Source organism: Spea bombifrons, chromosome 3, assembly GCF_027358695.1.
Source record: "Spea bombifrons isolate aSpeBom1 chromosome 3, aSpeBom1.2.pri, whole genome shotgun sequence".
In the NCBI taxonomy this organism is placed as follows: Eukaryota; Metazoa; Chordata; class Amphibia; order Anura; family Pelobatidae; genus Spea; species Spea bombifrons.
The window spans coordinates 117,873,943-117,887,868 of record NC_071089.1 but is presented as its reverse complement, the minus strand read 5'-3'; the positions used below and the strand labels follow the sequence as shown (position 1 = coordinate 117,887,868).

Genomic DNA, 13,926 nt, shown 5'->3' with positions numbered 1-13,926 from the left:
CGAGACCGAACAGGTAGACTCGCTGCAGAGGAGAGAGAGAGGGGCGCCGAGCGGGTACTGACAACTTGGTAAGCAGAAACCACTCGGCGCCCCTTTCTCTCTCTTCCGCTTAAAAAAAAAAAAAAAAAAAAAAAAAGGGCTTGGGGCAGCCAGCTTGGGTTTCCAATGGGCATTGCCCCATACGGTAATAAGCCTGATGCCCCTTCTTAATCCACTTCCATTATCTACATAATTCTGATGATAGATATAGTTAAGAATAAATAGCAGAGAGACGTTCCGAGTATCTCCCTGTAAGAGTTAGCTGGGCGATTTTAGAAATAGGATGAATGCAAAATTTTGAAACTGGAATCCTACTGGTCTTCATCGGGTTCGATACGGTTCAGAAAGAGGAATTTGCGGTTGAATTCATGATGTGAAAATACCATTTTTAATCAACAGGTCCAATCAAAACTCAATATTGTGTCAACTGTAAAAAAAATAAAACACAAAAAAACTAAAAAAAAAACGTTACCGCATGCAATGTATATTTATATAAATATGACAAATAAATGAAAAATGCGTTGTCCCGAACCATAAGTGATTTTAAGGAACCATGATGAAGTTTTTTTTTTGTAGTTAGTGTTTCTTTGTCGTTTCTTTTTGATTTTGGTGAAAAGATCCACCTGTACGTGATCCACATTATTCATGATAAGGGGAAGCTTTATGCTTTATTTTCCCTGGAGCTTCTGAAATAATAATTCCTAAACCATACGCTGAGGTTGAGGTTGACTTTCTACCTTCTTAGTTCTAAATCGAATGACTATGTATCAATAGAGCGGAGTCTCAGTATTCTTTCTGCTCATTCAGTTCGTTCAGGTCGTTGGTGTAGCCGTCGTATTCGGCGGAACGTTTAGACATCCCCAGGTATTGTCTCAGGAACTGGCTAAACCTCTTCTGGTTGTTCCATTTTCTAGCCGACTTCCTAACTCCAATGAAACCTCCGTAACGTTTTTGGAGGTCCTTCGACGGCCCCATAAATTTCCGGTAGCTGTATTTCCCCTTCACGAAGCCTCCAAACCTCTTGGACACGGCGTTGGACGGATTTTGCAGGTCATTGAATTCGTCGGGGTCATTGGTCAGCCCGAGGGTGGCTTCTCCGCCGTCAATGGTGGTGTCTTCTTCCCCCTGCTCGCGGATCAAGTTGCTGATTTGAGACATCCTTTTCTCATCGTTGATCTTACTGAAATCAACCACCTTTGCGAGGTCGCCAAGCCTCTTGAAATTGGCAGCGAACTGGCCGTCTTCCATGTCGAAAGGTTTGAAATCTTCTTCGAAGCTATTCAGGCTGAGCTGTATTGAAGACTTTACGAGGACTGTTTTGCACGCGGCCCACATTGTACTGGAATAAATCTTTCCTTCACATTCCACGATGCAAACCTGAAAAGATACGAACGGGCGACAGCCATTATAAACTTTACCACGAAGTGAAGAGATGGAATAATTATGGTACGTGATATGGTATCCCATGAGTCCCATGAACACAAGTGGAATGGCCATTCTTCTAATTGCAGAGGGCCAACGTTGATACATTTTAAGACGATTGAGATGATTGAGATGGAATCAGAAAGAATATAAAGAAGAGCTCCAAAATGGGAGAAAGAGCGAGGATTCGGCATTCATCACAAGGTACAAATACATTGAAGGTCTGCATGAGACAGCGCAGGTAACGAGAGACAGCGCAGGTAACGCGAGACCACTCATTACGATTTGAGGAGCCGTGATTGAATGGGTTAAAGCTTAGTATTACTGGTCCTGTATTGCAAAAGGCATTTAAAGGAAGAAAAAAAAAAACCCATTCAAACAAATAAAGGAAAATGATCGTTTCCTTATAATGATATCATGTACAGCTATTTCCGGTTAGCTAATCGTTGCACTAAGACGACAGCGGCATCAGCCAGCGCTGCAGAGCGATCGTTATCTACGGCCGTTCCTGCTCTGCGGAGATTAGAAACTTGTTTGAAATTTGAAAAAAAAAAAAAAAGGAGAGAAAATATATTTGCCGGCTGATCGGATGGCGACGAAACCCCATAGCATGTCGCATTCAGCTTTCAGCGAGGTTATACGCAAATAGAAAGGACATATTCTTGGTGGTGGTAAAATCGTACCCCCTACGGGGGAACAGAGGTCGCTGTGCGAGGCGCCGGACCCCCAAAGCTCCATCTAGGAGGCAGGAAAGGTGTGCGGCCACACGGACAGACCAACTATATCAAAAAGCAGAGGCAGACCCCCAATAGTCTGTGTGGTGGGATCTGGGAAGGTAGATGATGGGATGCAGGTGGGCTAATCTCCATCACTGGGATAGAATGCTGAATTCTGGAGCTTCCAGGCAAAACGGGGGGCTTCGCTATGGTTATACTGGTGCAGAATTAAGGGTACATTCAGTGTTTGGGGGTCTAAAGCCTGTGAGCTTGCTATACATTTCAGCAAAAAGAGGGGGTCGATAGGAACGTAGAAGCTTCAACGATTCAATTAAAATGAGGCAAGGTTTAAAGTAAAATAGGAAAAAGAGGAGAGGGTTAAAAAGAGAGACAGAGGAGTTAAAGTAGTGAGCAGGGAAGGAAGAGATAGAGGGATTAAAAAGAGATAGGAGGTTAATGGAGGAGTAACGCTTAATGCGTGTCATTTACCCAGTGGCTGCCTCTTGACGCGTCTGGAAGCAGTGATGGGAGTCAGCATGCGCGTGGATGGGGGGGTAGGCAGATCCTAACGTTATATATTGTGTATGATAAGTCAGACATATTGTAACTGCCACAAGGACACGCATTTTACGATCGCAGAAACAATCAAGACCTCCATCTGGCGAAGAGAATTCCATATCTCGTGGTTAAAATCTGTGATGCGGAATAACGTCTGCGACGGCTCAGGATGTAAAGAGTCAGGAAGCCAAGCGCTCCATGGTTTAAGCTGCCCAGGTTTTAAAATTTAACCCCGCTTTGCTTTATATATATAATGTTGGCGATGGGATGAGGAAATAAACATATCCATAATAAAGCGTAAGCTTTGTCTGGACCCGACATATAAACAGAACTTAAACACTTATTTTTTTTATCACATTCTGTATTGATGGCGTTACTCCTAAATCCACTCACTATGGGAAATTAGAATTTTAATTTAAAGATAAGATGCCCTTGAAATATAATTACCTTTTAATTTCCACCCGGGCCAGAAGTCTCAATCCGGGGAACCCAATTATCTCAAAATTGTCCCTTTTTTTTTATTATTATTTTTTTTACTTGACATATTGTCAGAAAAATCTACAGATTTTGCATCAAAGCTTAAACATCCCTTTTAATCACAGAGGTCGGCTCTATGTAACCTTATGTGTTGGGCGAAAGCTCCTTTGGAGACGGTTATACGACCCATTTAATGATCCTCAAAATGTAAAAAAAAATCAATGTTCTAATTACAGTCATTATAAAGCAAAGCTGAACAAACGTACAAAGCAGCAGCAGGCCGGCAGCCACCATATATTTTAGAGCGTTCCGCCTGACCGGCGGCGAGAGAGGGCATTTGCTGATGGTGGCGGTCCTGCTTATGGTCCGTGGCGCTCGCTATGGAAGAATCGATGGTGTAATTAGGCAAACAGCCCGTTTTGCCGGTAACAGCCCGTTTGACACGGCCATCGTCATCCTTCCATGTACTTCTCTAACCAGAATTCATTACGAGATGGGATTTAATGGGTAAGAGCCGTCCCTAATTCGCGGCTCGCGGAAGACGCGGAAACACAAATCACGGGAAAATCGAGGTTTTAAAATGTAGATTAATATAATTAGCGTCGGGATCATTAAGAGGATACAGAGGTGCGTTCATCACGCTGTGAATTGGGGTGACTTTCAAAAAAATGAAAAACAATCTCCCCGATTTGATATTCATGGGTGGATAACTCAGCCGTTCCTACAGGACTGACCCCTGCGCTGACTTCCACAACACACAATTAATATATAATACCGATATATAATACCTACTTATCTACAACTAACATTAGAGTAGAGAAACTTCAGAAAAACAGATTATTTTTTTTTACTTTTTGTAATGGTTTGGATTTTTTTTTTATTTTCAGACACAAAATTATTAATTAGTAAAACTTACTGTTTATTCTACCAAATGATGATTGTGAGTATGGGTAAACATCACTAGAATTATATTAATATTAATTTCAGTTTTGTTAAAAATGATATTGTTTTTCTCTGTAGAGTGGGGGAAGATATTTTCCGTTACACTTGATACTTCCTGGTATGACTCATTAGAATTTTTTTTTTTTTTTTTTTTTGACACATGCTCAGGAAATCCTCCGCGGAGCGTGCGCAAACAAAACCTACTACCCCCAGCAATGTAAAACATAAAATATACTTGTATGAGATAAAATACATACATTGCAGGAAAAGGGATGGCCACGAACTAGAATACAGTCCTGGGGACCGGTTGATATTATCCAGAACGTGCGATTTAAGGGGTGCAGCTTTACCGAGGCTTTTGAAGCAATTCCCTGCTGTTTCTATACACATTATCGGGGATTTTAGGGCTGTAGAACCCTGCGATCCCCTCATACCCAGCAAACATTCTGACCTCCTAGAAAAGAGGGGCAACGGCGGAGGAGAGAGGGGCATCCGGGGAGGAGAGAGGGGCATCAGGGGAGGAGAGAGGGGCATCAGGGGAGGAGAGAGGGGCAACAGGAGAGGAGAGAGGGGCAACAGGGGAGGAGAGAGGGGCATCAGGGGAGGAGAGAGGTATGTGGAGACGTTTTGGAATGAATAAACTAACGTAAATTTAACGTTTTATGATAATATATCAAATATTTTTCATATTTCATTCCATCGTTTTCCGTCTAATTAGGCAGGCGCTCTGTTGCGTATCGTATGCATTACATGGTATAGAAGTCCTTCTCTCCCGCAAGCAGCTCCGGCAAGCGAAGCGAGCGCTGATGTTTCCAACGTCCCTTGAAACTTGACAAATGATCAGCGTTCTGTAAAAATGACCGCTTCGAGTAAAAAAAAAAATCACGAAAACCAAAAGCACTTAAAGCTCACACATGTCGAGACTATGAGGGAACGAACTCTTTCGGGGAAATGGAATGATTGATGTCCGCTCCGAGCGAAAGTCCGTCCGGGTCGCTGCAAACGTTAATATACTTCTGTACATACATTCTAACTCCTGAAACGAGCTGACTGGGGCCATATATCATCTCCATGGCCTGTAATCTGGCGGGTTCATATAACCGCGTGGCACCACGTCCAGGAAAGATCAGTCATATCGGTGGAAAGGGCATTGGCAAGAACTGAATGAAATGGTTTGGTGCTCAGCTTTCAGAAATCCCTACAATTATCAGATCTCAGAAAGGGGTTTTACGTTACCAATAAGGGGGTAGATAAAAGGGACAGCCTCCCAGCAGAGGTGGTAGAGGGTAATACAGGGAGGGAATGTAAACATGCATGGGATAGACATACGGCTCCTGAATCTAAGAAGAGACCAACGAGGCTGCAGAACGAGATATATATATATTATATAAAATACATATATAAAAGAACTCCAGCAAAAAGCCAAAATGATTTGAAATATAAAAGCAATAAAGAAATGAATGAATACTTTACATCCCGGTAAATGCCGGATAGGAAGACATTCTTATAGAGAAGCTGGAAATAATGTTCTGATTCAGAATGAGCGAGAATCAGGACAGCGTGAAGGAATGGCGTTCACAGGAATCTGTCACTTATACATTCTGTTTAAACAGAGAGCATGAAAAACAATCTAAATGTTACATTTGTAGAATGTCATGCCACAGCGTGAACACGTCCTATCCTACTTGTGGGAAATCATCCCAGCCCTGCGTATTTATGCAGACTCCTTCTGAAGAAGAGACCGCAGAGGTCCCTCACGCTACGGTTATATCCATTTTCCTTATTGATAGTAATTAAAGGGACTATCATTACCTTTCCCAATTCATGGTGTCTACTGTATATGCCTGGAAATAAAGCAGCCAACAGAATGTAAGCATACATACGGCTCCTGAATCTAAGACGAGACCAGCGACTGATTAAGGTTTGGGTCGTTACAGCAGGAGGAGTAGACGGGGTCTCATCTTATTATGATCACAGACCGTAAATAGGTTTTCCTTTATACCACAACCTATAAAGGATAAAAATGTATCTCTGGAGACGAGACAACATCCTAAAGCTCCAAATTCCGCACCCAGAACCCCCCCCCGAACAATTGTCTTGTCAGAATTGTATTGATTTATCAAAAAAGCTGTCATCTAAAAAGCTTTCTTTTTAACGTAACAAATGAAGCTGAAAGATTTCCTGGTTAATAGTAAATGTGCGAATAAGTCATCATTCTTGAAGTTTTTAATACGTGATTTTATTTTGTAGGCCTTTGGGATAGAAAGCGTGGGCTTAGATAAAACGAACAAACATTCGCGCTGGGAACATTCTCTACTTCGTACCCTCGTCATCCTACCCAGCATATTTTACTGAAATAATAATAATAATAAATGATAACAAATGTAATTAGGGTCTCTATTGTAGAGACTCAGGAGGATAAATCAAGCCCCCGCTGGAATCTGTGGTGCCCCCCACCTCTGGTTATTCATGCACATTGGGATCAGGAACACAGGTGCTACATAACCCCGCTTCTTGATCATGGTGAGATCAGCTACAGGGGAGATCGTAGCAAGCGTTTCCCTCTCCAAATTTTTTTTTTTTTATTGGATTAAATGGATTATTGTACTGACCTCAGTGATGTCACAAAGACATCATCAGGGGTGCCGTCTAATTACAAGAGAAATCCCTGGGGTATGTAAAGACCCCAAAACGAGTCAAAAAAGTTTTTTTTGTAAATGATATAGAAATATAAATTATTTTATAGAACATATATTTTATACTAGAAATTAAAAAAAACCCTTGCTATCCACAAACCAAAAGTGATCAAGTGGTAAATGAAAGGTTAGCTCAGCTCTTCCTGTGTGAGAAGCTCCTCGGGGGTGGGCCCATCATAATACGGTTTAAGAACAGTTTGAAACAGACTGAATAATTAAGGAAAAAGGAACCACATTGTAATACCATGGGGGGGAGGGGGGGGGGATCATAGCCCCAAATACTTTGTAGTCAATCAGAATTGTTGCTGCTACTAAGTCGATTTTGTATCAGCATTGATCAGATTTCTTGGAAAGGAATATGATTTTGAATTTTCTTTGATCCGGGCACCGATCTGTAATATTTAACTGGACTGCAATCCCTGAATCGGGTTATAAAGTTAAGTAGCGGAGTTTAAAAAAAAACATAAAAAAAAAATACTTCAATAAAATAGTTGGCTTAATAGACGTATTGAACACCACCGGCGAAAACAAAGAGCGATGGATCCTATTATGAAGCCTAACCGGTGAGTGTTTCAGCCGCCGTCTTTAAGGCTCTCGATGATTAGACGGCTGGGATAATTGTAATCTCACAATAGCTGAAACACGATGCAAATCTTTGCCTCTCAGCGTGCGGAACATTAAAGCTCCTTCCATACCGAGGAAAGCGGTTAATGACATGAGAAGCCGGAATTTGGTTTTATTCAAAGGGAAGTCGAAGTTGCGATAATTGATATTGGTGCGTGCGACTGCCTTTTTATTCCCACTCACACGGATTCAATGGCCGGCCCGTTCCGAAGGCTCCAACGTCAGACATTAGGCAAAAGAAAAAAAAAAAAAAGGACTGAGAGCGATGGAAGATAATGCCAGACATCGAAACTAATTAGCGAGTACAAAGCCGCGTCTCGGGCGATTGGATGTTCCGAGAGCAACTTATTTCAATTACATGCAAATCGACGATGGAGTATCTCGCTCCTGTGAGGGCTTCATAGCCGGGGTTATTATTTCAGCGGCAGCTCGGCGTCTGAGACCGGGTACAATGTACGTTAGCCTATAGTCTATAGCCTATAGCCTATATTCAAGTACTCGAGGTCTCCATAGATCTGGGCAAAAAGTTGCATTTTCAAACCAAGGGGTTTTTTTTTGTTTTTTTTTTACAATTACCGAGACCTACAGAAGTAACGCGAAGCTTCAAACATCCCCTGCAGGCATCACGGGGCACAGGGCGCCATGGCAACAAGGGTGCCGTCCGGGATTTAAATTAAAACATAGTTTGTTTTTTTGTAACTTTATTTAACATCCTCCATGTTAAATAAAGTTTTTTTTAACTTTATTTAACATGGAGGATGTTAAATAAAGTTAAACAAAAAAAAACGGTGTTTTCATTTAAGTCCCGGGCAGGGGCGCCGAGCGGTCGCTCATGAAGTTTTCAGCAACCGCTCGGCGCCCCTCACTCTCTGTGACTCTGTCGCGGTGCCGGCGTTTCGTGCTGAGCGCCGGAATTATTCTGGCGCTCAGCTGTGAAGCGCGCACCGCGGCAGAGCCTCCCGCTCCCACCGCAGGACACCGGCAACAAGGTAAGTAAGGATAGGGGGTAGGAAGGCAGTGAGAAGGGGCGGGGGGGCAGTGAGAAGGGGCGGGGGCAGTTAAAAGGGGCGGGGGGGCAGTGAGAAGAGGCGGGGGGGCAGTGAGAAGAGGCAGGGGGGGCAGTGAGAAGGGGCAGAGGTGGTAGATAGTGAGAAGGGGCAGAGGGGGGAGATGTTTTTCCTTTTTTTGGGGATGGGGGGGTGCCAGAGGAGTAGTCCGCACAGGGCGCCAGAACACTTAAGGCCGGCTCTGACGGGGCGTGCAATGAAACACAGCATGCATTACAGCCTAAACGGCACAACGCACGGGGCGTAACTGACCCCAGCAACTCTAGGTTGGAAACAGGTTTTTCTGTTAAAGTTTTGGTTAGCCGGCTGGATCTGCATGGAGGAACCTCGTCCGCAGGGGAAAGTCAAGGTGTGAGGGGAGCCCTACGCCGGGTATATAAATGCCCCGATAAATGCCCCGATAAATGCCAGAACAGTTCCGATGGCTTCGGAATTTGCGTATAAAGGTTACATTTTGGTTCTAAGTCCATTGGTCCTAAATTATTAGCGTGGTAGATGACGGGTAGATAACGAGTCGCGGCGTGGGTTAATGTCTACGTTCACGTCACAGGCCCCCCGCCTTATTAGCAGCTCTGAAAACACAAATGAACCCATTGAATCTTAAATGCCCAATTACGGCGAATCACAAACGGGCTGATTTCCACTGATTTAAATGTACAATCTGAAGTCATTATTACAAGCGATTCCTCCAGGCCTATCGAGAAAGCTACGCTATTAACCTTTAGCGACAATTAACAGCCGACGCGGCGGAGGACGCCTGGGTTCACTCCGGGTGAGAGCGCGGCGTCTGGCGGTAAGCGGCTACAACGTTTCAGCGAGATTCCTTTATCTGAAAAAACATCTCGGCGTCCCACTCGCCATACGTTAAAATTCCATTATAACGCAGCTGGACGCGGCTGGGTAATCACTGACCGTATATTCCGCAGATCTGTGCAGAAAATAACCAAACTATTTCAAATATATAAAAACTTTCCGAATTACAAAAAAAACCCGCTGTAAATTGATGGAATTGCATGATTGGGGGTTATGTATAAAAAGATGTTTGTTGCGCAACCAATATGTATATATCGCAACCAATGGAATATTTCCGTTCGATTCGATCGGTTGCCATGGTGATTGAGATTTTTTTTTTTCAAACTCTCTGTTAGAATAACTTTTTCTATATGTCTCCGCACGACATGACCCGTTTCTCATTTTACAATGTACGTTTTTACACCATACCTTCAGTCATCTGATTTAATAATTTTAAACCTGATTATGGAATAGAATTTGGGGATTATATGGATGAAAACCTCAGTGAACGCGGTCTGCCTGATAAACCTCGCCCGTTACGTTATCCTATACTTCTCAGAAGTCCTGTTTATTGCGGGAGCGGTTCTGATTTTTGGACACACTAACACAACCAGACACACACACTAACACAACCAGCCAACCATACACTCACACACACATATTAACATACCAACAAAATAACATACTCAGACACACACTAACACACCCAAACACTAACATATTCTGGCACACACACTAACACCACCAGACGCACACACACACTAACACACACACACTCACAAAGTAAAACATATACCGGTACTATTAATATAGAAGGTGGAATGGCATCTTCTGAGAACCCAAAGCAGGGTTCATTCACAATAAGATAATTTTCTGTAATGCAAATAAATGAAACGTTCATGCGCAATGAGTTATAGGTGGAATCCGAGTGCGGCGAGTATGTGATGACCTGAATTATACAGAAGGAGACACAAACTTGATGTAGAGTTTATTCAAACTGATGGATGCCCTGCACTATGCACAAGGCGGGTAATAAGACAAATTAGGCGCTAATGATCAACAGAGGAGTCCAGGCGAGAGTGTTTTCCAAAGGTTAATTAAGGTCTTCTCAGGGAAAAAGAATTAGATTTCCATTCAGGATTAACGGTGCTTTCCACACGGTGTCTCGGTAAAGCCTTCGTCTTACAGGTGTCTCAATTCCAAATGTAAAAAGGTTTGTGAACGTTATGCGTTTTCTAATGGATCCTGCGTCGAGATGCAACCAAAATGGCAATAAATATTCCCTCTGTTATTTCGTGTTGGTTTGTAAGCGGGAGCTGCTATAATTATCATTATTATTATCTTTTATTTATGTAGCCCCAAGAACTTACGCAGCGCTTCTTACAATACATGAATTCAAGGGGTCTGACGAGACGAGAATTGGCGGACTGAGACAAACCGATACATTAGGTGGAGAGATCGCTGAGGGGATCGCAGCCCTAACAGCACAATAACGCATAGACAAACGGGAGAAAATGGGTTTAGAACACCCTTCTTCTTCCAGGGGCCCCTTTAGTGAGGGACAGGTGGAGCCCCCCATACCTTTAGGTTTCCGGGGAGTAGAGCTCTGGGGTATGGGATAATATCTCAATGCTTTGCGACACTCAGACATAGCAAGTTCATGAACGAGAGAGAGAGTATTTGTCGTTACCCTTTTCCCCCTGCCCAACTTTTTGCCAGCCCCCCCCCTTACCACCAGTCCACGATCTCAGCTCCCCTGGAACTACATACGTTTTTATTCTTTTTGTCGTCTTGGTTGTCGCTTCCATATGTAGTTTTGCGCTCTTTATATCGTTGACTGTAAGCTGCAGAGCTGTATATTCCTCGTAAATCTCTTTGTACCGAGAGTTGAAAGCGGGGGGGGGATACTTGACAAGCCGCCTAATATTTGTTTCTGTATTATAAATGTCGGAATAATTCGGCATTTTCGCTAACATTTTTCCATTATTTTGCATCCGCTAAACAAGAGGCATCATTTACAGAGCTAATGAGATATTTGGGAATCAGGACACAGGGTCGTTACTGTGACGTTCCGGTTAATCTGGAAGATGGGTCGAAAACGATTACATGGGGGTAACGTTCCAAGAAAAAAGGTGACGTGCCAAGTAAATTTTGCGTCTGAGTTTCCATGGAAACCAGTGATATAAACGTGGCGATATTAAAGGTTTCCACTCTAATGCCCATGCATGCGACGTCCTGTGGGCTACGCTATCAGTCACTCAACCTCCATCCTCCATCACCCCCCCATTCGGTCGTTTCTCTCCAACACACGGCTGTTACAGGGTAATCCGGTACCAGTGGTTTAATGTGGAAGAAATAAATGACCTCCATATACTGTAATTTTTTTTGCGATAGTGTCTGAGACCGTTACATTTCCCTATAACAGGCTTGACGAGGCGCGTCGGTAACGCGTAATCATTTCGTTTGACTAAATACCCTTTGAAGTATTGATTTGTTTAAATGGACACCACGTCGGCGTTCCTCTTTATAAATACTCTCGCTATTTTGTTACCGTTGACGTGATTGAGGTCCGGTGGCATGCGCAGTATAACGGACCTCGTTACGGCCCTCGTGGTGAAGATAATTCCGGAAACGAGTGAGATTTATACACGCTACTCCCTTGAAGGATACGTAATGAAGGGTTGGAATAGGGAAATGTGACTACGGTTACTAATACCCCCGACCACCAGTCTTATCATTTATCTCTTACTTATTTCTAGTTACGCTTATGGTGGCGATTGACAAGAACGTTCCTTTCTGACAGAAGCAGAAGGCGTACCTTTTCAGGTAAAAAACCACATAAATTTTACACCCAAATAAAGTGCTTCTTGGCTCCAAACGCCTTCAGAGTTTCCCTGGACCAACATTCCCTATTTGTATAACCTTGAAAGGGCTGTATGTGTTTAGCAGAGGAAGCCGACCTTGTATTGAAACTATTTATTTATTCCGCCAAACCCGCTTGGTGGTATAATCTACATCTTAACTCCACTGACTGAGATAAATCCTTTACTTAACTCGCAATCGCTCTTCCCCTAACTGTGTGTTCTGTAATGTTCTAAAAGTAAAACGATCCACCGGCAGCTCTTTGTGTATATATATTATATTATATATATATATATATATATTATATATATACCTGTATAAGGTAATCATACACCGTACGCGGCTTTTCTCCAAAAATAGAGAAAAAAAAATGAGATCTCCCATTCACTCCCATGATGCCTATTTAATGAACTGATGCCCAAATTTGCCCTGCATGCTCACCATATACATATGTTATATATATATATGTTATATAAAGAGCCCATATAGCGTGTTCATCCCCTGCACTCATTCTGATTTTAATGCTAACTGCCTGAGATTATGAACCGCTATAGTGGATTAACTCCAAGGTTTTTTTTTTCTCCCCCAAATGCGTAATTTTACATTTTCTATGTTGAAACGCATCTGTCATTTCACTGCCCAGTCTCCTTTCTTGGCTTAATCGCTCTGCAGGGAGATGGCAAATATTTATCATTTCATTACCTTACAGAACCTGATGCCATCCGGAAATATAAAGAAATTGGGTTTCAGTGCCCCGTTCCAGGTCATTGATGAATAAATTAAAAAGAATGGGGCCGAGGACAGAACCGTGGGCCACTTCACTTTTCTTTCCGGCGTCAAAACGTTCCATAAACACCAACTCCCTGTATTGTGTGGGTTTTCTCCCAGAAATATGTGTTTTCATTGATATATTGGAATACCTTGGAGCACAGCACTGAGTGATTGTTCTCAGTTCTGTACGTTTGGCTCCTAGAGCTGCAGACATTTTTGTGCTTTTATGCCCTATTCATTCGTTTTTATGTAACTGAAATAGTCATTGTGAAGATTAATGCTCTATTTGCACAATTTCATTTATAAAGCCGTTCCCTGCTGTTTCTATACACATTATCGGGGCTTTTAGGGCTGTAGAACTCTGTGATACCCTCATACCCAGCAAACATTCTGACCTCCTAGAGAAGAGGGGCGTCAGGGGAGGAAAGAGGGGCATCAGGGGAGGAAAGAGGGGCATCAGGATTTGGAGTCCTCATAAGACACTTAATAATATGCAGATATGATATTGTGGTCTGGCTAAACACAAACAGGTATATATTTTTGTACACATAAAATGATTTGTCATAGTTGTGTCTAGATTGTTTTCCAATGATTGCTCTGTATCACCTGCTCCAGTTTTGCCTTAATTATAAAAAAGGTAGAAAAGGTATGGGGGAAATTATATAGGCTGATTGGATCTTATCTGCTGCAAAATTCTTTGCTTCTAGAAAACACGAATCGCCTTCGTCGGCGATTTCAGAAAATGAAATGAGTTTCCTGATTATCTGCGCAGGGTGCAGCGTTGATCGAAATGTCAAAACATTATTCAGGTTATTGTAAAAAAACATTTTGAGACGATTACAACGATAATCGGAAGTATGTATTTATCTGTGATTGCCAGATCTACAGATTAGTGACTAACAGAGACGTGGGATGAGGGTGTGTTTGTGCGTGCGCGTGTGTGGATGGTGTGTGTGTGTG

The 13,926-nt window shown here is 42.7% G+C and overlaps 1 protein-coding gene across 1 annotated transcript in view; it reads right to left on the bottom strand.

Moving 5' to 3' along the window:
* Positions 1-309: 309 nt before the first annotated feature.
* PNOC (prepronociceptin) overlaps positions 310-13,926 on the bottom strand; it is a 28,749-nt gene continuing 15,132 nt past the window's right edge. Inside the window, exon 2 of the mRNA XM_053459741.1 lies at positions 310-1,416. Within this exon, the coding sequence (XP_053315716.1) occupies positions 823-1,416 (594 nt within the window). The 3' untranslated portion in view covers positions 310-822. The remainder of the gene's footprint in view (positions 1,417-13,926) is intronic.